The following is a 26,473-nucleotide window of genomic DNA, read 5'->3' on the forward strand; positions in this document are numbered from 1 at the left end:
GTGTCTCTCTCTGTCTCTCAATTCAATTCAATTCAATGGCTTTATTGGCATGGGAAACATGTGTTAACATGGCCAAAGCAAGTGATGTAGATAATATATAAAATGAATATATAAAGTCTCTCTCTCTCTCTCTCTGTCTCTCTCTCTCTCTCTCTCTGTCTCTCTCTGTGTCTCTCTCTCTCTCTCTCTCTCTGTCTGTCTGTCTGTCTGTCTGTCTGTCTGTCTGTCTGTCTGTCTGTCTGTCTGTCTGTCTGTCTGTCTGTCTGTCTGTCTGTCTGTCTGTCTGTCTGTCTGTCTGTCTGTCTGTCTGTCTGTCTGTCTGTCTGTCTGAACCAGGTGGGCAGTAAGGAGTTTAGTAATGTCTGTCTCTCTGAACCAGGTGGGCAGTAAGGTGGAGTTCCAGTGCCAGCAGGGCCACCTACTCCAGGGTTCCACCACCCGACTCTGCCTGTCTGACCTCACCTGGAGCGGCTCTCAGCCAACATGCATCCGTGAGCTCTCCTTATCTCTTCCTTTGTCATCTTCCTCTCCTGACCTCTTCTTGTCTGTCTCTCTTCTCCCTCCACCTCTCCTCTCTCCTCTCTCCCCTCTCTTATTCTTCAGTCCCCTCTCCTATTCCTCAGTTCCCCCTCCTCTCTCCTCTTCCTATCCCCTCTCTCCTCTTCTGCAGTCCTCTCTCCTCTCTCTCTCTTTGCTCTTTCCTCTCTCTTCTCTCCTCTTCCTCAGTCCTCTCTCTGCTCTCACAACCTCTCCTCTTCCTCAGTCCTCTATCCTCTATCCTCTCTCCTCTTCCTCAGTCCTCTATCCTCTCTCCTCTCTTCTCCGTCCTCCCTCCTCTCCACTTCACATCTCCTGCTCCACTCTGCAATCAACACCATGCCATTATGAGTGTGTCTGCCAGTGAAGTGTTGTTGACATGATTACTGATGTGTAGGGTAGCCTGAAGTGTGTAGAATGTTGCCGGGCCAATCGCTGTCAGTTTCCCTATGAAGTGTGTAGAATGTTGCCTGGCCAATCGCTGTCAGTTTCCCTGTGAAGTGTGTAGAATGTTGCCTGGCCAATCGCTGTCAGTTTCCCTATGAAGTGTGTAGAATGTTGCCTGGCCAATCGCTGTCCGTTTCCCGAAGCCAGAGGGGCTTGTCCTCTGGGACCCGCCACATCACATGTGGAGTAAACACACGACTGATGAATTCAACGTTAGTATTTTAAGAGTGATAAGTGCCTGCTATTTACACTTATTCATCCAACGTTAAAAGGAAACATTACTACTGTACACATTTGCATAGGATTATGATTTATTGCTGATGAAAATTATGTTTCATAATCACTATTATCATAACTACTCCCCTAGACAGAATTCCCATTGGAATTACCCTTTGATGGAAAAATTTATTTGTTAGCTAATACAACGTCTGTATCCTCCAGCCGTACCCCAATGGTGTGCCTGTATGGTTATTTATGTACAGTATCTCAGTGGTCTGTCTGATCTGTCTACTGCACTGCCATGTGAGGTGGTCCTGTCCTGTCTGGTCCTGTCCTGTCTGGTCCTGTCCTGTCTGGTCCTGTCCTGGCTGCTCCTGTCCTGTCTGGTCCTGTCCTGTCTTCTCCTGTCCTGTCTGGTCCTGTCCTGTCTGGTCCTGTGTGCTCCTGTCCTATCTGCTCCTGTCTGGTCCTGTCTGGTCCTGTCCTGTCAGCTCCTGTCCTGTCTGCTCCTGTCCTGGCTGGTCCTGTCTGCTCCTGTCCTGTCTGCTCCTGTCTGGTCCTGTCCTGTCTGGTCCTGTGTGCTCCTGTCCTATCTGCTCCTGTCTGGTCCTGTCTGGTCCTGTCCTGTCGGCTCCTGTCCTGTCTGCTCCTGTCCTGTCTGCTCCTGTCCCGTCTGGTCCTGTCCTGTCTGGTCCTGTCTTCTCCTGTCCTGTCTGGTCCTGTCTGGTCCTGTCTGCTCCTGTCCTGTCTGCTCCTGTCCTGTCTGCTCCTATGTGCTCATGTCCTGTCTGCTCCTGTCCTGTCTGCTCCTGTCTGGTCCTGTCCTGTCTGGTCCTGTGTTCTCCTGTCCTATCTGCTCCTGTCTGGTCCTGTCTGGTCCTGTCCTGTCGGCTCCTGTCCTGTCTGCTCCTGTCCTGTCTGCTCCTGTCCCGTCTGGTCCTGTCCTGTCTGGTCCTGTCTTCTCCTGTCCTGTCTGGTCCTGTCTGCTCCTGTCTGCTCCTGTCCTGTCTGCTCCTGTCCTGTCTGCTCCTATGTGCTCATGTCCTGTCTGCTCCTGTCCTGTCTGCTCCTGTCCTGTCTGCTTCTGTCCTGTCTGGTCCTGTGTGCTCCTGTCCTGTCTGGTCCTGTCCTGTCTAGTCCTCCCTCTACCTCCCGAACGTCCCCCTCTTACTCATGTCTGTGTGGGAGCCGTCCTGCAGCTGAAGACAGCCACAACCTCTCATTTCATCTACTCTCAGCATCATATTAAAATCAGTCCTTGGTCAGTCCTTGGTCTGGACCAGCTCCCTAACACACACACATTAGTTGGATGAATCTCAGAGTGAGAGAGGAGGGAGGAAGAGAGGGGGGGAGAGGAAGGGGAAGAGGGGGGTGAGAAAGATGGGGGGATGGGGGGGAGGGAGAGATGAAGAGGGGAGAGAGAGAGAGAGAGAGAGAGAGAGAGAGAGAGAGAGAGACAGAGAGAGAGACACAGAGAGAGAGACACAGAGAGAGACAGAGAAAGAGATAGACACACACATAGAGAGACACAGGGAGAGACTGAAATACTGAGACACTGTCTTTCTCCCTCCTCCTCCTCCCTCTCTCCTCCTCCCTCTCTCCTCCTCCCTCATTCCCTCCTACATCTTCTCTCTGTGATGATGCAGAACACAGCCCTTCCCTCCTCCCTCTCCTCCTCTCTCCTCCTCCCTCATTCCCTCCTCCATCTTCTCTCTGTGATGGAGCAGAACACAGCTCTCTCCTCCTCCCTCTCCTCCTGTCTCCTCCTCCCTCATTCCCTCCTCCATCTTCTCTCTGTGATGGAGCAGAACACAGCCCTCTCCTCCTCCCTCTCCTCCTCTCTCCTCCTCCCTCATTCCCTCCTCCATCTTCTCTCTGTGATGGAGCAGAACACATCCCTCTCCTCCTTCCTCTCCTCCTCTCTCCTCCTCCCTCATTCCCTCCTCCATCTTCTCTCTGTGATGGAGCAGAACACAGCCCTCTCCTCCTCTCTCCTCCTCCCTCATTGCCTCCTCCATCTTCTCTCTGTGATGGAGCAGAACACAGCCCTCTCCTCCTCTCTCCTCCTCCCTCATTCCCTCCTCCAGCTTCTCTCTGTGATGGAGCAGAACATAGCCCTCTCCTCCTCCCTGTTTTCTATTAGAGTTAATGTCACTAAAACAACATGAAGGGCCAATTCACTGTTGTGACTCTGTCATGAACTCATATCTTCAACTCATTAGTTTAGTAGATTCAGGATATCTTCAGCTCTTTAGTTTAATAGATTCAGGATACCTCCAGCTCTTTAGTTTAGTAGATTCAGGAAGCTTCAACTCATTAGTTTAGTAGATTCAGGATATCTTCAACTCATTAGTTTAGTAGATTCAGGATATATTCAACTCAGTAGTTTAGTAGATTCAGGATATCTTCAACTCATCAGTTTAGTAGATTCAGGATATCTTCAACTCATTAGTTTAGTAGATTCAGGATATCTTCAACTCATTAGTTTAGTAGATTCAGGATATCTTCAACTCATTAGTTTAGTAGATTCAGGATATCTTCAACTCATTAGTTTAGTAGATTCAGGATACCTTCAACTCATTAGTTTAGTAGATTCAGGATACCTTCAACTCATTAGTTTAATAGATTCAGGAACCCTTCAACTCATTAGTTTAATAGATTCAGGATATTTTCAACTCATTAGTTTAGTAGATTCAGGATATTTTCAACTCATTAGTTTAGTAGATTCAGGATATTTTCAACTCATTAGTTTAGTAGATTCAGGATATCTTCAAAGCAGTCTTGTATTGTATCAACACTGCAGCCAGTCTTTGTTCACAGTCCTGATGGGAGGCAGATGGAGCCTTATGGACCCTGACGAAAAGTAGTGCACTATATAGGGCACAGGGTGCCATTTGGGCCCTGATCTAAAGTAGTACACTATATAGGGAATAGTGTTCTATTTGGGAGGCAGCCTATCTACTGCTCTCTCAGTTGACCAACAACTTGCTTAAGGCCAAGCAGAAAAACCCAGAGACGCCTGCTAATACACACACTGATTGCTTCATTATCAGGGATACTCACCCCCAGGAAACCCTGCTTCTCTGAGTCCATGTCGTCTATACACGCTGATCTACCCCCCCAAACCAATATCCATGTGATGCGTTCAGTTATTTTGTGGAATCCAACCCCATCAAAGTTGGATTTAATGTAATGGACAGACAAAAAATTTGTGAAGTGAACTAGAAAAAATAACCTGTTTAAAAAATATATATATATTTTAAAAAACGAAAAATTGGTGCGTGCATATATATATTCACCCCCTTTGCTATGAAGCCCCTAAACCAGATCTGGTGCAACCAATTACCTTCAGAAGTCACATAATTAGTTAAATAAAGTCCACCTGTGTGCAATCTAAGTGTCACATGACAGTAAATATACATCCTGTTCTGAAAGGCCCCAGAGTCTGTAACGCCACTAATCAAGGGTTACCACCAAGCAAATGGCACCATGAAGACCAAGGAGCTTTCCAAACAGGTCAGGGACAAAGTAGTGGAGAAGTACAGACCACGGTTGGGTTATGAAAAAATATCTGAAATTTTGAACATTTGAGACTGAGACGGAGGTTCACCTTCCAGCAGGACAATGACCCTAAGCATACTGCTAAAGCAACACTCAAATGGTTTACGGGGAAACATTTAAATGTCTTGGAATGGCCTAGTCAAAGCTCAGACCTCAATCCAATTGAGAATCTGTGGTATGACTTAAAGATTGCTGTACACCAGCGGAACCCATCCAACTTGATGGAGCTGAAACAGTTTTGCCTTGAAAGAATGGGCAAAAATCCCAGTGGATAGATGTGCCAAACTTATAGAGACATACCCCAAGAGACTTGCAGCTGTAATTGCTGCACAAGGTGTCTCTACAAAGTATTGACTTTGAGGGGGTGAATAATTATACACATTCAAGTTTTCTGGTTTCTAGTGTTATTTCTTGTTTGTTTCCCCCGCCCCCCCCCCCCCCCCAAAAAAAAAAATATATTTTAATTCCAGGTTGTAAGGCAACAAAATAGGGAAAATTCCAAGGGGGGTAAATACTTTCACAAGCCTCTGTAATATGTTTCCCTGTTCACGTCCCTGATTAACTCTCTGTGTGTGTGTGTTCTTTCTGCAGCCCATTCCTGTAAGCAGCCCAAGTCCCCTCCCAATGCAGACGTGGTTGGGATGGAGCTGGCTCCGTATGGCTACACCCTGCTCTACTCCTGCCAGCCTGGCTTCATCCTGTCTGGGGGGTCAGAACACAGGGTCTGCAGGTCTGATGGAAGCTGGACCGGTAAGGTCCCCATCTGCAGAGGTAGGGAAATGATGGTTTTATACTATGGCATTGATATATGTTTGCTATATGTTTCCAACACAACTTGACAGTTACTGAGATACAATTTCAGTGATGAGAACATACAATAGATATCTAAATGTGAAAAATAAGTACTGTAGAAAGCTGGTTATGACTGGGACAGAAGTACTGTAGAACGCTGGTTATGACTGGGACAGAAGTACTGTAGAAAGCTGGTTATGACTGGAACAGAAGTACTGTAGAAAGCTGGTTATGACTGGAACAGAAGTACTGTAGAAAGCTGGTTATGACTGGGACAGAAGTACTGTAGAAAGCTGGTTATGACTGGGACAGAAGTACTGTAGAAAGCTGGTTATGACTGGAACAGAAGTACTGTAGAAAGCTGGTTATGACTGGAACAGAAGTACTGTAGAAAGCTGGTTGTGACTGGGACAGAAGTACTGTAGAAAGCTGGTTATGGTTGGAACAGAAGTACTGTAGAAAGCTGGTTATGGTTGGAACAGAAGTACTGTAGAAAGCTGGTTATGGTTGGAACAGAATTACTGTAGAAAGCTGGTTATGACTGGAACAGAAGTACTGTAGAAAGCTGGTTATGACTGGGACAGAATTACTGTAGAAAGCTGGTTATGGTTGGAACAGAAGTACTGTAGAAAGCTGGTTATGACTGGAACAGAAGTACTGTAGAAAGCTGGTTATGGTTGGAACAGAAGTACTGTAGAAAGCTGGTTATGACTGGAACAGAAGTACTGTAGAAAGCTGGTTATGGTTGGAACAGAAGTACTGTAGAAAGCTGGTTATGACTGGAACAGAAGTACTGTAGAAAGCTGGTTATGACTGGGACAGAAGTACTGTAGAAAGCTGGTTATGACTGGAACAGAAGTACTGTAGAAAGCTGGTTATGGTTGGAACAGAAGTACTGTAGAAAGCTGGTTATGACTGGGACAGAAGTACTGTAGAAAGCTGGTTATGACTGGGACAGAAGTACTGTAGAAAGCTGGTTATGACTGGAACAGAAGTACTGTAGAAAGCTGGTTATGACTGGGACAGAAGTACTGTAGAAAGCTGGTTATGACTGGGACAGAAGTACTGTAGAAAGCTGGTTATGACTGGGACAGAAGTACTGTAGAAAGCTGGTTATGGTTGGAACAGAAGTACTGTAGAAAGCTGGTTATGGTTGGAACAGAAGTACTGTAGAAAGCTGGTTATGACTGGGACAGAAGTACTGTAGAAAGCTGGTTATGACTGGAACAGAAGTACTGTAGAAAGCTGGTTATGACTGGGACAGAAGTACTGTAGAAAGCTGGTTATGACTGGAACAGAAGTACTGTAGAAAGCTGGTTATGACTGGACAGAAGTACTGTAGAAAGCTGGTTATGACTGGGACAGAAGTACTGTAGAAAGCTGGTTATGACTGGAACAGAAGTACTGTAGAAAGCTGGTTATGACTGGACAGAAGTACTGTAGAAAGCTGGTTATGACTGGAACAGAAGTACTGTAGAAAGCTGGTTGTGACTGGGACAGAAGTACTGTAGAAAGCTGGTTATGACTGGAACAGAAGTACTGTAGAAAGCTGGTTATGGTTGGAACAGAAGTACTGTAGAAAGCTGGTTATGGTTGGAACAGAAGTACTGTAGAAAGCTGGTTATGGTTGGAACAGAAGTACTGTAGAAAGCTGGTTATGACTGGGACAGAAGTACTGTAGAAAGCTGGTTATGACTGGACAGAAGTACTGTAGAAAGCTGGTTATGACTGGAACAGAAGTACTGTAGAAAGCTGGTTGTGACTGGGACAGAAGTACTGTAGAAAGCTGGTTATGGTTGGAACAGAAGTACTGTAGAAAGCTGGTTATGACTGGAACAGAAGTACTGTAGAAAGCTGGTTATGACTGGAACAGAAGTACTGTAGAAAGCTGGTTATGACTGGAACAGAAGTACTGTAGAAAGCTGGTTATGACTGGAACAGAAGTACTGTAGAAAGCTGGTTATGACTGGAACAGAAGTACTGTAGAAAGCTGGTTATGACTGGGACAGAAGTACTGTAGAAAGCTGGTTATGACTGGGACAGAAGTACTGTAGAAAGCTGGTTATGACTGGAACAGAAGTACTGTAGAAAGCTGGTTATGACTGGAACAGAAGTACTGTAGAAAGCTGGTTGTGACTGGGACAGAAGTACTGTAGAAAGCTGGTTATGGTTGGAACAGAAGTACTGTAGAAAGCTGGTTATGGTTGGAACAGAAGTACTGTAGAAAGCTGGTTATGGTTGGAACAGAATTACTGTAGAAAGCTGGTTATGACTGGAACAGAAGTACTGTAGAAAGCTGGTTATGACTGGGACAGAATTACTGTAGAAAGCTGGTTATGGTTGGAACAGAAGTACTGTAGAAAGCTGGTTATGACTGGAACAGAAGTACTGTAGAAAGCTGGTTATGGTTGGAACAGAAGTACTGTAGAAAGCTGGTTATGACTGGAACAGAAGTACTGTAGAAAGCTGGTTATGGTTGGAACAGAAGTACTGTAGAAAGCTGGTTATGACTGGAACAGAAGTACTGTAGAAAGCTGGTTATGACTGGGACAGAAGTACTGTAGAAAGCTGGTTATGACTGGAACAGAAGTACTGTAGAAAGCTGGTTATGGTTGGAACAGAAGTACTGTAGAAAGCTGGTTATGACTGGGACAGAAGTACTGTAGAAAGCTGGTTATGACTGGGACAGAAGTACTGTAGAAAGCTGGTTATGACTGGAACAGAAGTACTGTAGAAAGCTGGTTATGACTGGGACAGAAGTACTGTAGAAAGCTGGTTATGGTTGGAACAGAAGTACTGTAGAAAGCTGGTTATGACTGGGACAGAAGTACTGTAGAAAGCTGGTTATGACTGGAACAGAAGTACTGTAGAAAGCTGGTTATGACTGGACAGAAGTACTGTAGAAAGCTGGTTATGACTGGGACAGAAGTACTGTAGAAAGCTGGTTATGACTGGAACAGAAGTACTGTAGAAAGCTGGTTATGACTGGACAGAAGTACTGTAGAAAGCTGGTTATGACTGGAACAGAAGTACTGTAGAAAGCTGGTTGTGACTGGGACAGAAGTACTGTAGAAAGCTGGTTATGACTGGAACAGAAGTACTGTAGAAAGCTGGTTATGGTTGGAACAGAAGTACTGTAGAAAGCTGGTTATGGTTGGAACAGAAGTACTGTAGAAAGCTGGTTATGGTTGGAACAGAAGTACTGTAGAAAGCTGGTTATGACTGGGACAGAAGTACTGTAGAAAGCTGGTTATGACTGGACAGAAGTACTGTAGAAAGCTGGTTATGACTGGAACAGAAGTACTGTAGAAAGCTGGTTGTGACTGGGACAGAAGTACTGTAGAAAGCTGGTTATGGTTGGAACAGAAGTACTGTAGAAAGCTGGTTATGACTGGAACAGAAGTACTGTAGAAAGCTGGTTATGACTGGAACAGAAGTACTGTAGAAAGCTGGTTATGACTGGAACAGAAGTACTGTAGAAAGCTGGTTATGACTGGAACAGAAGTACTGTAGAAAGCTGGTTATGACTGGACAGAAGTACTGTAGAAAGCTGGTTATGACTGGAACAGAAGTACTGTAGAAAGCTGGTTGTGACTGGGACAGAAGTACTGTAGAAAGCTGGTTGTGACTGGAACAGAAGTACTGTAGAAAGCTGGTTGTGACTGGAACAGAAGTACTGTAGAAAGCTGGTTGTGACTGGAACAGAAGTACTGTAGAAAGCTGGTTATGACTGGGACAGAGGTACTGTAGAAAGCTGGTTGTGACTGGAACAGAAGTACTGTAGAAAGCTGGTTGTGACTGGAACAGAAGTACTGTAGAAAGCTGGTTATGACTGGAACAACAGCTGAGTACTCAGGTTGAAACAGCAGCTAGATTGTCCAGGTCACCTCCCTGCTTATTCTCTGACCATGACTTTGATTGTGGTGACAGACTGTCAAAAGGACTAAGCTGGTAGGACTTGGTTTTGAGAGTAGACATTGATATACATTTGATCTGAAACAACTTCAAGGTGATGGTTATGTCCGAACTGAGTGTCCAAAAACACAATGTGAAAGCTCACGCAACTTTTAAAAAGACTGGCAGTTGATCGTTTCCTTTCCAAGTCGGTGGTTTTTACATTCTGTTGTTTTTGATACTTACTTCCTGCCATCAGCAGCAATGGGAAGAATCTCTTCCTGTCGAAAACAGCACCTGGAAGACTCTCTTCCTGCCATAAACAACACCTGGAAGGATCTCTTCCTGCCGTAAACAACACCTGGAAGACTCTCTTCCTGCCATACACAGCACCTGGAAAGAATCTCTTCCTGTCGTAAACAGCACCTGGAAGAATCTCTTCCTGCCGTAAACAGCACCTGGAAGAATCTCTTCCTGCCATACACAGCACCTGGAAAGAATCTCTTCCTGCCGTAAACAGCACCTGGAAGGATCTCTTCCTGCCGTAAACAGCACCTGGAAGAATCTCTTCCTGCCGTAAACAGCACCTGGAAGAATCTCTTCCTGCCGTAAACAGCACCTGGAAGGATCTCTTCCTGCCGTAAACAGCACCTGGAAGAATCTCTTCCTGCCGTAAACAGCACCTAGAAGAATCTCTTCCTGCCGTAAACAGCACCTGGAAAGAATCTCTTCCTGCCATAAACAGCACCTGGAAAGAATCTCTTCCTGCCATAAACAGCACCTGGAAGAATCTCTTCCTGTCATAAACAGCACCTGGAAGAATCTCTTCCTGCCATAAACAGCACCTGGAAGAATCTCTTCCTGCCATAAACAGCACCTGGAAGAATCTCTTCCTGCCATAAACAGCACCTGGAAGAATCTCTTCCTGCCGTAAACAGCACCTGGAAGACTCTTTTCCTGTCATAAACAGCACCTGGAAGAATCTCTTCCTGCCATAAACAGCACCTGGAAGAATCTCTTCCTGCCATAAACAGCACCTGGAAGAATCTCTTCCTGCCATAAACAGCACCTGGAAGAAGCGTCTTCATATTTTCCGCGGTGCCGTTGTATCTCAGTAACTGTCATGTTGTGTTGCGTTAGAAACTCTATTCTCTGAGAGCTGATGTAAAATGTGCACCCACACACACACACACACACACACACACACACACACACACACACACACACACACACACACACACACAGTATGTATCTTCCTTGCAGGCTCTGCAACATTAAGGAGAGTTACTGTGTTAGCAACACAGTCATGAAAGTGTTTATTTTTGATAACATCCCGAGGGTGTTACTGCTGTGCTCTGAAACAGCGCCGATTTGTGAGATACATAATTCTATGTTTCTTTCCAGTGGGCTCCAAACAGATGGAGAAACCTACCACAACCTTACAGGGAACGCCAAGCCCCAACATTCACGGTAAGAAGAATACAGTAAATTTACACGATAAGAAGAATACAGTAAATGTACATGATAAGAAGAATACAGTAAATGTACATGATAAGAAGAATACAGTAAATGTACATGATAAGAAGAATACAGTAAATGTACATGATAAGAAGAATACAGTAACTTTACATGATAAGAAGAATACAGTAACTTTACATGATAAGAAGAACACAGTACATTTACATGGTAAGAAGAATACAGTGAATTTACATGGTAAGAAGAATACAGTAACTTTACATGATAAGAAGAATACAGTAACTTTACATGATAAGAAGAATACAGTAACTTTACATGATAAGAAGAATACAGTAACTTTACATGATAAGAAGAATACAGTAACTTTACATGATAAGAAGAATACAGTAACTTTACATGATAAGAAGAATACAGTAACGTTACATGATAAGAAGAATACAGTAACTTTACATGATAAGAAGAATACAGTAACTTTACATGATAAGAATTTTTACTGTCAATTTACATGGTAAGAAGAATACAGAAAATGTACATGATAAGAAGAATACAGTAAATTTACATGACAAGAAGAATACAGTAACTTTACATGATAAGAAGAATACAGTAACTTTACATGATAAGAAGAATACAGTAACTTTACATGATAAGAAGAATACAGTAACTTTACATGACAAGAAGAATACAGTAACTTTACATGATAAGAAGAATACAGTAAATTTACATGACAAGAAGAATACAGTACATTTACATGATAAGAAGAATACAGTAACTTTACAAAGGGGATTGTTTCATAGCCACTTATGGTAATTATCCATACTGAGTGAATAAAACATGAAGAACACCTGCTCTTTCCATGACATAGAAATGGAAGGGAAAAATAAACAACAAATGAAATAAATAAATCCTAATGTTTTATATGGCTCTACGTAATGAATGATCTGTATTGCTGAGGTCTGTACCGTCCTGTATTCCAGTCCCTGATGACGTCTTCGCCCCTGATTTCATCTGGAGAGGCTCCTATGATTATAAGAGTCAGAAACAACCGATGACTTTGACCGTCACTCATTTTAATAGCAGCACGGGAATAGTGAACGCGACGCTAAACGACAGCAACGTGGAATTCCTGCTCTCTGGTACGTTCGTTTATCATGTCACCTTTTTCTGCTTTTAGTTGTTTGTTGTTGTTGTTGTTGTTGTTGTTACATGCATGTTGTGGTTTTGTCTCACCGTATTCATCAGTTTACTGGCAGAAATCGAATTGGTTGAAAAGAGGTCTATTGTAATTTGTGCTGACTCCTCTCCCCCTTCCCTCTCCTCTCCTTTTCCCTCCCCTCCTCTCCTATCCCCTTCCCTCCCCTTCCCTTCCCTCTCTTACACCTCCCCTCCTATCCTATCCCCTCCCCTCCACCTCCTATCCCCTCCCCTCCACCTCCCCTCCACCTCCTATCCCCTCCCCTCCACCCCCTCCCCTCCCCTCCCCTCCCCTTCCCTTCCCTTCCCTTCCCTCTCTTACACCTCCCCTCCTATCCTCTCCCCTCCCCTCCTCTCCACTCATCTCTCCTCTCCTCTCATCTCTCCTCCCCTCCTCTCCCCTCCCCTCCATCTCGTCTCCTATCCCCTCCCCTCCCCTTCCCTCTCCACTCATCTCTCTCCTCCTCTCCTCTCCTCTCCTCTCCTCTCCTCTCCTCTCCTCTCCTCTCCTCTCCTCTCCTCTCCTCTCCTCTCCTCTCCTCTCCTCTCCTCTCCTCTCCTATCCTATCCTATCCTCTCCTATCCCCTTCCCTCCCCTCTCCCCTTCTCTCCACTCCTCTCCCCTTCCCTTCCCTCTCCTCCTCTCCTCCCCTTCCCTCTCCCCTTCCCTTCCTCTCCCCTCCTCTCCTCTCCTCTAGGAGTGTATAAGAACCGCGAGGCCAGGTTAATGCTCCTGCTGTACCACATGAAAGCCCTGGCCCACAGCACGTATAGCCGGGTTACCGAGGAGACCTGGGCTATGGATGGTTTTGTAAGTACCCTGGGATACCCTAGAGTCAGGCTGTCGACTGTAGTATAACTGTGGAAGACCTTCACTGTGTTTTACTTTCTAACACAGGAGTCTCTGTTTTCACTATGGTAACGTTTACAAAAACAATTGATTCAACAAATCTGATGTTGCAAATTGTTTATATGATTCAACTCTCTGTGATGTATGGAACAGTATACTGACCATGGTTATATGATTCAACTCTCTGTGATGTATGGAACAGTTAGTATACTGACCATGGTTATATGATTCAACTCTCTGTGATGTATGGAACAGTATACTGACCATGGTTATATGATTCAACTCTCTGTGATGTATGGAACAGTTAGTATACTGACCATGGTTATATGATTCAACTCTCTGTGATGTATGGAACAGTATATTGACCATGGTTATATGATTCAACTCTCTGTGATGTATGGAACAGTTAGTATACTGACCATGTTTATATGATTCAACTCTCTGTGATGTATGGAACAGTATACTGACCATGGTTATATGATTCAACTCTCTGTGATGTATGGAACAGTTAGTATACTGACCATGTTTATATGATTCAACTCTCTGTGATGTATGGAACAGTATACTGACCATGTTTATATGATTCAACTCTCTGTGATGTATGGAACAGTTAGTATACTGACCATGGTTATATGATTCAACTCTCTGTGATGTATGGAACAGTTAGTATACTGACCATGGTTATATGATTCAACTCTCTGTGATGTATGGAACAGTTAGTATACTGACCATGGTTATATGATTCAACTCTCTGTGATGTATGGAACAGTATACTGACCATGGTTATATGATTCAACTCTCTGTGATGTATGGAACAGTATACTGACCATGGTTATATGATTCAACTCTCGGTGATGTATGGAACAGTATACTGACCATGGTTATATGATTCAACTCTCTGTGATGTATGGAACAGTATACTGACCATGGTTATATGATTCAACTCTCTGTGATGTATGGAACAGTATACTGACCATGGTTATATGATTCAACTCTCTGTGATGTATGGAACAGTATACTGACCATGGTTATATGATTCAACTCTCTGTGATGTATGGAACAGTTAGTATACTGACCATGGTTATATGATTCAACTCTCTGTGATGTATGGAACAGTTAGTATACTGACCATGGTTATATGATTCAACTCTCTGTGATGTATGGAACAGTTAGTATACTGACCATGGTTATATGATTCAACTCTCTGTGATGTATGGAACAGTATACTGACCATGTTTATATGATTCAACTCTCTGTGATGTATGGAACAGTATACTGACCATGGTTATATGATTCAACTCTCTGTGATGTATGGAACAGTTAGTATACTGACCATGGTTATATGATTCAACTCTCTGTGATGTATGGAACAGTTAGTATACTGACCATGGTTATATGATTCAACTCTCTGTGATGTATGGAACAGTTAGTATACTGACCATGGTTATATGATTCAACTCTCTGTGATGTATGGAACAGTATACTGACCATGGTTATATGATTCAACTCTCTGTGATGTATGGAACAGTTAGTATACTGACCATGGTTATATGATTCAACTCTCTGTGATGTATGGAACAGTATACTGACTATGGTTATATGATTCAACTCTCTGTGATGTATGGAACAGTTAGTATACTGACCATGGTTATATGATTCAACTCTCTGTGATGTATGGAACAGTTAGTATACTGACCATGGTTATATGATTCAACTCTCTGTGATGTATGGAACAGTATACTGACCATGGTTATATGATTCAACTCTCTGTGATGTATGGAACAGTTAGTATACTGACCATGGTTATATGATTCAACTCTCTGTGATGTATGGAACAGTATACTGACCATGGTTATATGATTCAACTCTCTGTGATGTATGGAACAGTTAGTATACTGACCATGTTTATATGATTCAACTCTCTGTGATGTATGGAACAGTATACTGACCATGGTTATATGATTCAACTCTCTGTGATGTATGGAACAGTATACTGACCATGGTTATATGATTCAACTCTCTGTGATGTATGGAACAGTATACTGACCATGGTTATATGATTCAACTCTCTGTGATGTATGGAACAGTATACTGACCATGTTTATATGATTCAACTCTCTGTGATGTATGGAACAGTATACTGACCATGGTTATATGATTCAACTCTCTGTGATGTATGGAACAGTATACTGACCATGGTTATATGATTCAACTCTCTGTGATGTATGGAACAGTTAGTATACTGACCATGGTTATATGATTCAACTCTCTGTGATGTATGGAACAGTATATTGACCATGGTTATATGATTCAACTCTCTGTGATGTATGGAACAGTTAGTATACTGACCATGTTTATATGATTCAACTCTCTGTGATGTATGGAACAGTATACTGACCATGGTTATATGATTCAACTCTCTGTGATGTATGGAACAGTTAGTATACTGACCATGTTTATATGATTCAACTCTCTGTGATGTATGGAACAGTATACTGACCATGTTTATATGATTCAACTCTCTGTGATGTATGGAACAGTTAGTATACTGACCATGGTTATATGATTCAACTCTCTGTGATGTATGGAACAGTTAGTATACTGACCATGGTTATATGATTCAACTCTCTGTGATGTATGGAACAGTTAGTATACTGACCATGGTTATATGATTCAACTCTCTGTGATGTATGGAACAGTTAGTATACTGACCATGGTTATATGATTCAACTCTCTGTGATGTATGGAACAGTATACTGACCATGGTTATATGATTCAACTCTCGGTGATGTATGGAACAGTATACTGACCATGGTTATATGATTCAACTCTCTGTGATGTATGGAACAGTATACTGACCATGGTTATATGATTCAACTCTCTGTGATGTATGGAACAGTATACTGACCATGGTTATATGATTCAACTCTCTGTGATGTATGGAACAGTATACTGACCATGGTTATATGATTCAACTCTCTGTGATGTATGGAACAGTTAGTATACTGACCATGGTTATATGATTCAACTCTCTGTGATGTATGGAACAGTTAGTATACTGACCATGGTTATATGATTCAACTCTCTGTGATGTATGGAACAGTTAGTATACTGACCATGGTTATATGATTCAACTCTCTGTGATGTATGGAACAGTATACTGACCATGTTTATATGATTCAACTCTCTGTGATGTATGGAACAGTATACTGACCATGGTTATATGATTCAACTCTCTGTGATGTATGGAACAGTTAGTATACTGACCATGGTTATATGATTCAACTCTCTGTGATGTATGGAACAGTTAGTATACTGACCATGGTTATATGATTCAACTCTCTGTGATGTATGGAACAGTTAGTATACTGACCATGGTTATATGATTCAACTCTCTGTGATGTATGGAACAGTATACTGACCATGGTTATATGATTCAACTCTCTGTGATGTATGGAACAGTTAGTATACTGACCATGGTTATATGATTCAACTCTCTGTGATGTATGGAACAGTATACTGACTATGGTTATATGATTCAACTCTCTGTGATGTATGGAACAGTTAGTATACTGACCATGGTTATATGATTCAACTCTCTGTGATGTATGGAACAGTTAGTATACTGACCATGGTTATATGATTCAACTCTCTGTGATGTATGGAACAGTATACTGACCATGGTTATATGATTCAACTCTCTGTGATGTATGGAACAGTTAGTATACTGACCATGGTTATATGATTCAACTCTCTGTGATGTATGGAACAGTATACTGACCATGGTTATATGATTCAACTCTCTGTGATGTATGGAACAGTTAGTATACTGACCATGTTTATATGATTCAACTCTCTGTGATGTATGGAACAGTATACTGACCATGGTTATATGATTCAACTCTCTGTGATGTATGGAACAGTATACTGACCATGGTTATATGATTCAACTCTCTGTGATGTATGGAACAGTATACTGACCATGGTTATATGATTCAACTCTCTGTGATGTATGGAACAGTATACTGACCATGTTTATATGATTCAACTCTCTGTGATGTATGGAACAGTATACTGACCATGGTTATATGATTCAACTCTCTGTGATGTATGGAACAGTATACTGACCATGGTTATATGATTCAACTCTCTGTGATGTATGGAACAGTATACTGACCATGGTTATATGATTCAACTCTCTGTGATGTATGGAACAGTTAGTATACTGACCATGGTTATATGATTCAACTCTCTGTGATGTATGGAACAGTATACTGACCATGGTTATATGATTCAACTCTCTGTGATGTATGGAACAGTTAGTATACTGACCATGTTTATATGATTCAACTCTCTGTGATGTATGGAACAGTATACTGACCATGGTTATATGATTCAACTCTCTGTGATGTATGGAACAGTTAGTATACTGACCATGGTTATATGATTCAACTCTCTGTGATGTATGGAACAGTATACTGACCATGGTTATATGATTCAACTCTCTGTGATGTATGGAACAGTTAGTATACTGACCATGGTTATATGACTCAACTCTCTGTGATGTATGGAACAGTATACTGACCATGGTTATATGATTCAACTCTCTGTGATGTATGGAACAGTATACTGACCATGGTTATATGATTCAACTCTCTGTGATGTATGGAACAGTTAGTATACTGACCATGGTTATATGATTCAACTCTCTGTGATGTATGGAACAGTATACTGACCATGGTTATATGATTCAACTCTCTGTGATGTATGGAACAGTTAGTATACTGACCATGGTTATATGATTCAACTCTCTGTGATGTATGGAACAGTATATTGACCATGGTTATATGATTCAACTCTCTGTGATGTATGGAACAGTTAGTATACTGACCATGTTTATATGATTCAACTCTCTGTGATGTATGGAACAGTATACTGACCATGGTTATATGATTCAACTCTCTGTGATGTATGGAACAGTTAGTATACTGACCATGTTTATATGATTCAACTCTCTGTGATGTATGGAACAGTATACTGACCATGTTTATATGATTCAACTCTCTGTGATGTATGGAACAGTTAGTATACTGACCATGGTTATATGATTCAACTCTCTGTGATGTATGGAACAGTTAGTATACTGACCATGGTTATATGATTCAACTCTCTGTGATGTATGGAACAGTTAGTATACTGACCATGGTTATATGATTCAACTCTCTGTGATGTATGGAACAGTTAGTATACTGACCATGGTTATATGATTCAACTCTCTGTGATGTATGGAACAGTATACTGACCATGGTTATATGATTCAACTCTCTGTGATGTATGGAACAGTATACTGACCATGGTTATATGATTCAACTCTCTGTGATGTATGGAACAGTATACTGACCATGGTTATATGATTCAACTCTCTGTGATGTATGGAACAGTATACTGACCATGGTTATATGATTCAACTCTCTGTGATGTATGGAACAGTATACTGACCATGGTTATATGATTCAACTCTCTGTGATGTATGGAACAGTTAGTATACTGACCATGGTTATATGATTCAACTCTCTGTGATGTATGGAACAGTTAGTATACTGACCATGGTTATATGATTCAACTCTCTGTGATGTATGGAACAGTTAGTATACTGACCATGGTTATATGATTCAACTCTCTGTGATGTATGGAACAGTATACTGACCATGTTTATATGATTCAACTCTCTGTGATGTATGGAACAGTATACTGACCATGGTTATATGATTCAACTCTCTGTGATGTATGGAACAGTTAGTATACTGACCATGGTTATATGATTCAACTCTCTGTGATGTATGGAACAGTTAGTATACTGACCATGGTTATATGATTCAACTCTCTGTGATGTATGGAACAGTTAGTATACTGACCATGGTTATATGATTCAACTCTCTGTGATGTATGGAACAGTATACTGACCATGGTTATATGATTCAACTCTCTGTGATGTATGGAACAGTTAGTATACTGACCATGGTTATATGATTCAACTCTCTGTGATGTATGGAACAGTATACTGACTATGGTTATATGATTCAACTCTCTGTGATGTATGGAACAGTTAGTATACTGACCATGGTTATATGATTCAACTCTCTGTGATGTATGGAACAGTTAGTATACTGACCATGGTTATATGATTCAACTCTCTGTGATGTATGGAACAGTATACTGACCATGGTTATATGATTCAACTCTCTGTGATGTATGGAACAGTTAGTATACTGACCATGGTTATATGATTCAACTCTCTGTGATGTATGGAACAGTATACTGACCATGGTTATATGATTCAACTCTCTGTGATGTATGGAACAGTTAGTATACTGACCATGTTTATATGATTCAACTCTCTGTGATGTATGGAACAGTATACTGACCATGGTTATATGATTCAACTCTCTGTGATGTATGGAACAGTATACTGACCATGGTTATATGATTCAACTCTCTGTGATGTATGGAACAGTATACTGACCATGGTTATATGATTCAACTCTCTGTGATGTATGGAACAGTATACTGACCATGGTTATATGATTCAACTCTCTGTGATGTATGGAACAGTTAGTATACTGACCATGGTTATATGATTCAACTCTCTGTGATGTATGGAACAGTATATTGACCATGGTTATATGATTCAACTCTCTGTGATGTATGGAACAGTTAGTATACTGACCATGTTTATATGATTCAACTCTCTGTGATGTATGGAACAGTATACTGACCATGGTTATATGATTCAACTCTCTGTGATGTATGGAACAGTTAGTATACTGACCATGTTTATATGATTCAACTCTCTGTGATGTATGGAACAGTATACTGACCATGTTTATATGAGTCAACTCTCTGTGATGTATGGAACAGTTAGTATACTGACCATGGTTATATGATTCAACTCTCTGTGATGTATGGAACAGTTAGTATACTGACCATGGTTATATGATTCAACTCTCTGTGATGTATGGAACAGTTAGTATACTGACCATGGTTATATGATTCAACTCTCTGTGATGTATGGAACAGTTAGTATACTGACCATGGTTATATGATTCAACTCTCTGTGATGTATGGAACAGTTAGTATACTGACCATGGTTATATGATTCAACTCTCTGTGATGTATGGAACAGTATACTGACCATGGTTATATGATTCAACTCTCTGTGATGTATGGAACAGTATACTGACCATGGTTATATGATTCAACTCTCTGTGATGTATGGAACAGTATACTGACCATGGTTATATGATTCAACTCTCTGTGATGTATGGAACAGTATACTGACCATGGTTATATGATTCAACTCTCTGTGATGTATGGAACAGTTAGTATACTGACCATGGTTATATGATTCAACTCTCTGTGATGTATGGAACAGTTAGTATACTGACCATGGTTATATGATTCAACTCTCTGTGATGTATGGAACAGTTAGTATACTGACCATGGTTATATGATTCAACTCTCTGTGATGTATGGAACAGTATACTGACCATGTTTATATGATTCAACTCTCTGTGATGTATGGAACAGTATACTGACCATGGTTATATGATTCAACTCTCTGTGATGTATGGAACAGTTAGTATACTGACCATGGTTATATGATTCAACTCTCTGTGATGTATGGAACAGTTAGTATACTGACCATGGTTATATGATTCAACTCTCTGTGATGTATGGAACAGTTAGTATACTGACCATGGTTATATGATTCAACTCTCTGTGATGTATGGAACAGTATACTGACCATGGTTATATGATTCAACTCTCTGTGATGTATGGAACAGTTAGTATACTGACCATGGTTATATGATTCAACTCTCTGTGATGTATGGAACAGTATACTGACTATGGTTATATGATTCAACTCTCTGTGATGTATGGAACAGTTAGTATACTGACCATGGTTATATGATTCAACTCTCTGTGATGTATGGAACAGTTAGTATACTGACCATGGTTATATGATTCAACTCTCTGTGATGTATGGAACAGTATACTGACCATGGTTATATGATTCAACTCTCTGTGATGTATGGAACAGTTAGTATACTGACCATGGTTATATGATTCAACTCTCTGTGATGTATGGAACAGTATACTGACCATGGTTATATGATTCAACTCTCTGTGATGTATGGAACAGTTAGTATACTGACCATGTTTATATGATTCAACTCTCTGTGATGTATGGAACAGTATACTGACCATGGTTATATGATTCAACTCTCTGTGATGTATGGAACAGTATACTGACCATGGTTATATGATTCAACTCTCTGTGATGTATGGAACAGTATACTGACCATGGTTATATGATTCAACTCTCTGTGATGTATGGAACAGGATACTGACCATGTTTATATGATTCAACTCTCTGTGATGTATGGAACAGTATACTGACCATGGTTATATGATTCAACTCTCTGTGATGTATGGAACAGTATACTGACCATGGTTATATGATTCAACTCTCTGTGATGTATGGAACAGTATACTGACCATGGTTATATGATTCAACTCTCTGTGATGTATGGAACAGTATACTGACCATGGTTATATGATTCAACTCTCTGTGATGTATGGAACAGTTAGTATACTGACCATGGTTATATGATTCAACTCTCTGTGATGTATGGAACAGTTAGTATACTGACCATGGTTATATGATTCAACTCTCTGTGATGTATGGAACAGTTAGTATACTGACCATGGTTATATGATTCAACTCTCTGTGATGTATGGAACAGTATACTGACCATGTTTATATGATTCAACTCTCTGTGATGTATGGAACAGTATACTGACCATGGTTATATGATTCAACTCTCTGTGATGTATGGAACAGTTAGTATACTGACCATGGTTATATGATTCAACTCTCTGTGATGTATGGAACAGTTAGTATACTGACCATGGTTATATGATTCAACTCTCTGTGATGTATGGAACAGTTAGTATACTGACCATGGTTATATGATTCAACTCTCTGTGATGTATGGAACAGTATACTGACCATGGTTATATGATTCAACTCTCTGTGATGTATGGAACAGTTAGTATACTGACCATGGTTATATGATTCAACTCTCTGTGATGTATGGAACAGTATACTGACTATGGTTATATGATTCAACTCTCTGTGATGTATGGAACAGTTAGTATACTGACCATGGTTATATGATTCAACTCTCTGTGATGTATGGAACAGTTAGTATACTGACCATGGTTATATGATTCAACTCTCTGTGATGTATGGAACAGTATACTGACCATGGTTATATGATTCAACTCTCTGTGATGTATGGAACAGTTAGTATACTGACCATGGTTATATGATTCAACTCTCTGTGATGTATGGAACAGTATACTGACCATGGTTATATGATTCAACTCTCTGTGATGTATGGAACAGTTAGTATACTGACCATGTTTATATGATTCAACTCTCTGTGATGTATGGAACAGTATACTGACCATGGTTATATGATTCAACTCTCTGTGATGTATGGAACAGTATACTGACCATGGTTATATGATTCAACTCTCTGTGATGTATGGAACAGTATACTGACCATGGTTATATGATTCAACTCTCTGTGATGTATGGAACAGTATACTGACCATGGTTATATGATTCAACTCTCTGTGATGTATGGAACAGTTAGTATACTGACCATGGTTATATGATTCAACTCTCTGTGATGTATGGAACAGTATATTGACCATGGTTATATGATTCAACTCTCTGTGATGTATGGAACAGTTAGTATACTGACCATGTTTATATGATTCAACTCTCTGTGATGTATGGAACAGTATACTGACCATGGTTATATGATTCAACTCTCTGTGATGTATGGAACAGTTAGTATACTGACCATGTTTATATGATTCAACTCTCTGTGATGTATGGAACAGTATACTGACCATGTTTATATGATTCAACTCTCTGTGATGTATGGAACAGTTAGTATACTGACCATGGTTATATGATTCAACTCTCTGTGATGTATGGAACAGTTAGTATACTGACCATGGTTATATGATTCAACTCTCTGTGATGTATGGAACAGTTAGTATACTGACCATGGTTATATGATTCAACTCTCTGTGATGTATGGAACAGTTAGTATACTGACCATGGTTATATGATTCAACTCTCTGTGATGTATGGAACAGTATACTGACCATGGTTATATGATTCAACTCTCTGTGATGTATGGAACAGTATACTGACCATGGTTATATGATTCAACTCTCTGTGATGTATGGAACAGTATACTGACCATGGTTATATGATTCAACTCTCTGTGATGTATGGAACAGTATACTGACCATGGTTATATGATTCAACTCTCTGTGATGTATGGAACAGTATACTGACCATGGTTATATGATTCAACTCTCTGTGATGTATGGAACAGTTAGTATACTGACCATGGTTATATGATTCAACTCTCTGTGATGTATGGAACAGTTAGTATACTGACCATGGTTATATGATTCAACTCTCTGTGATGTATGGAACAGTTAGTATACTGACCATGGTTATATGATTCAACTCTCTGTGATGTATGGAACAGTATACTGACCATGTTTATATGATTCAACTCTCTGTGATGTATGGAACAGTATACTGACCATGGTTATATGATTCAACTCTCTGTGATGTATGGAACAGTTAGTATACTGACCATGGTTATATGATTCAACTCTCTGTGATGTATGGAACAGTTAGTATACTGACCATGGTTATATGATTCAACTCTCTGTGATGTATGGAACAGTTAGTATACTGACCATGGTTATATGATTCAACTCTCTGTGATGTATGGAACAGTATACTGACCATGGTTATATGATTCAACTCTCTGTGATGTATGGAACAGTTAGTATACTGACCATGGTTATATGATTCAACTCTCTGTGATGTATGGAACAGTATACTGACTATGGTTATATGATTCAACTCTCTGTGATGTATGGAACAGTTAGTATACTGACCATGGTTATATGATTCAACTCTCTGTGATGTATGGAACAGTTAGTATACTGACCATGGTTATATGATTCAACTCTCTGTGATGTATGGAACAGTATACTGACCATGGTTATATGATTCAACTCTCTGTGATGTATGGAACAGTTAGTATACTGACCATGGTTATATGATTCAACTCTCTGTGATGTATGGAACAGTATACTGACCATGGTTATATGATTCAACTCTCTGTGATGTATGGAACAGTTAGTATACTGACCATGTTTATATGATTCAACTCTCTGTGATGTATGGAACAGTATACTGACCATGGTTATATGATTCAACTCTCTGTGATGTATGGAACAGTATACTGACCATGGTTATATGATTCAACTCTCTGTGATGTATGGAACAGTATACTGACCATGGTTATATGATTCAACTCTCTGTGATGTATGGAACAGGATACTGACCATGTTTATATGATTCAACTCTCTGTGATGTATGGAACAGTATACTGACCATGGTTATATGATTCAACTCTCTGTGATGTATGGAACAGTATACTGACCATGGTTATATGATTCAACTCTCTGTGATGTATGGAACAGTATACTGACCATGGTTATATGATTCAACTCTCTGTGATGTATGGAACAGTTAGTATACTGACCATGGTTATATGATTCAACTCTCTGTGATGTATGGAACAGTATACTGACCATGGTTATATGATTCAACTCTCTGTGATGTATGGAACAGTTAGTATACTGACCATGTTTATATGATTCAACTCTCTGTGATGTATGGAACAGTATACTGACCATGGTTATATGATTCAACTCTCTGTGATGTATGGAACAGTTAGTATACTGACCATGGTTATATGATTCAACTCTCTGTGATGTATGGAACAGTATACTGACCATGGTTATATGATTCAACTCTCTGTGATGTATGGAACAGTTAGTATACTGACCATGGTTATATGACTCAACTCTCTGTGATGTATGGAACAGTATACTGACCATGGTTATATGATTCAACTCTCTGTGATGTATGGAACAGTATACTGACCATGGTTATATGATTCAACTCTCTGTGATGTATGGAACAGTTAGTATACTGACCATGGTTATATGATTCAACTCTCTGTGATGTATGGAACAGTATACTGACCATGGTTATATGATTCAACTCTCTGTGATGTATGGAACAGTTAGTATACTGACCATGGTTATATGATTCAACTCTCTGTGATGTATGGAACAGTTAGTATACTGACCATGTTTATATGATTCAACTCTCTGTGATGTATGGAACAGTATACTGACCATGGTTATATGATTCAACTCTCTGTGATGTATGGAACAGTTAGTATACTGACCATGGTTATATGATTCAACTCTCTGTGATGTATGGAACAGTATACTGACCATGGTTATATGATTCAACTCTCTGTGATGTATGGAACAGTATACTGACCATGTTTATATGATTCAACTCTCTGTGATGTATGGAACAGTTAGTATACTGACCATGTTTATATGATTCAACTCTCTGTGATGTATGGAACAGTATACTGACCATGTTTATATGATTCAACTCTCTGTGATGTATGGAACAGTTAGTATACTGACCATGGTTATATGATTCAACTCTCTGTGATGTATGGAACAGTATACTGACCATGGTTATATGATTCAACTCTCTGTGATGTATGGAACAGTTAGTATACTGACCATGTTTATATGATTCAACTCTCTGTGATGTATGGAACAGTTAGTATACTGACCATGTTTATATGATTCAACTCTCTGTGATGTATGGAACAGTTAGTATACTGACCATGGTTATATGATTCAACTCTCTGTGATGTATGGAACAGTTAGTATACTGACCATGGTTATATGATTCAACTCTCTGTGATGTATGGAACAGTATACTGACCATGGTTATATGATTCAACTCTCTGTGATGTATGGAACAGTATACTGACCATGGTTATATGATTCAACTCTCTGTGATGTATGGAACAGTTAGTATACTGACCATGGTTATATGATTCAACTCTCTGTGATGTATGGAACAGTATACTGACCATGGTTATATGATTCAACTCTCTGTGATGTATGGAACAGTATACTGACCATGGTTATATGATTCAACTCTCTGTGATGTATGGAACAGTATACTGACCATGTTTATATGATTCAACTCTCTGTGATGTATGGAACAGTATACTGACCATGTTTATATGATTCAACTCTCTGTGATGTATGGAACAGTTAGTATACTGACCATGGTTATATGATTCAACTCTCTGTGATGTATGGAACAGTATACTGACCATGGTTATATGATTCAACTCTCTGTGATGTATGGAACAGTATACTGACCATGTTTATATGATTCAACTCTCTGTGATGTATGGAACAGTATACTGACCATGGTTATATGAT

At 40.3% G+C, this 26,473-nt stretch overlaps 1 protein-coding gene across 1 annotated transcript in view; it reads left to right on the forward strand.

The window, feature by feature from the left end:
* The window catches only part of LOC116370990 (CUB and sushi domain-containing protein 3-like), a gene marked incomplete at its 5' end in the record, with an annotated part of 257,751 nt that overhangs the window by 223,079 nt on the left and 8,199 nt on the right, over positions 1 to 26,473 (forward strand). The window contains 5 exons of the mRNA XM_031819925.1: positions 380 to 491; positions 5,356 to 5,535; positions 10,855 to 10,920; positions 11,901 to 12,059; positions 12,816 to 12,928. Coding sequence (XP_031675785.1) covers positions 380 to 491; positions 5,356 to 5,535; positions 10,855 to 10,920; positions 11,901 to 12,059; positions 12,816 to 12,928 — 630 coding nt within the window. The remainder of the gene's footprint in view (positions 1 to 379; positions 492 to 5,355; positions 5,536 to 10,854; positions 10,921 to 11,900; positions 12,060 to 12,815; positions 12,929 to 26,473) is intronic.

Source organism: Oncorhynchus kisutch, unplaced genomic scaffold, assembly GCF_002021735.2.
Source record: "Oncorhynchus kisutch isolate 150728-3 unplaced genomic scaffold, Okis_V2 scaffold2879, whole genome shotgun sequence".
Taxonomy (NCBI): domain Eukaryota; kingdom Metazoa; phylum Chordata; class Actinopteri; order Salmoniformes; family Salmonidae; genus Oncorhynchus; species Oncorhynchus kisutch.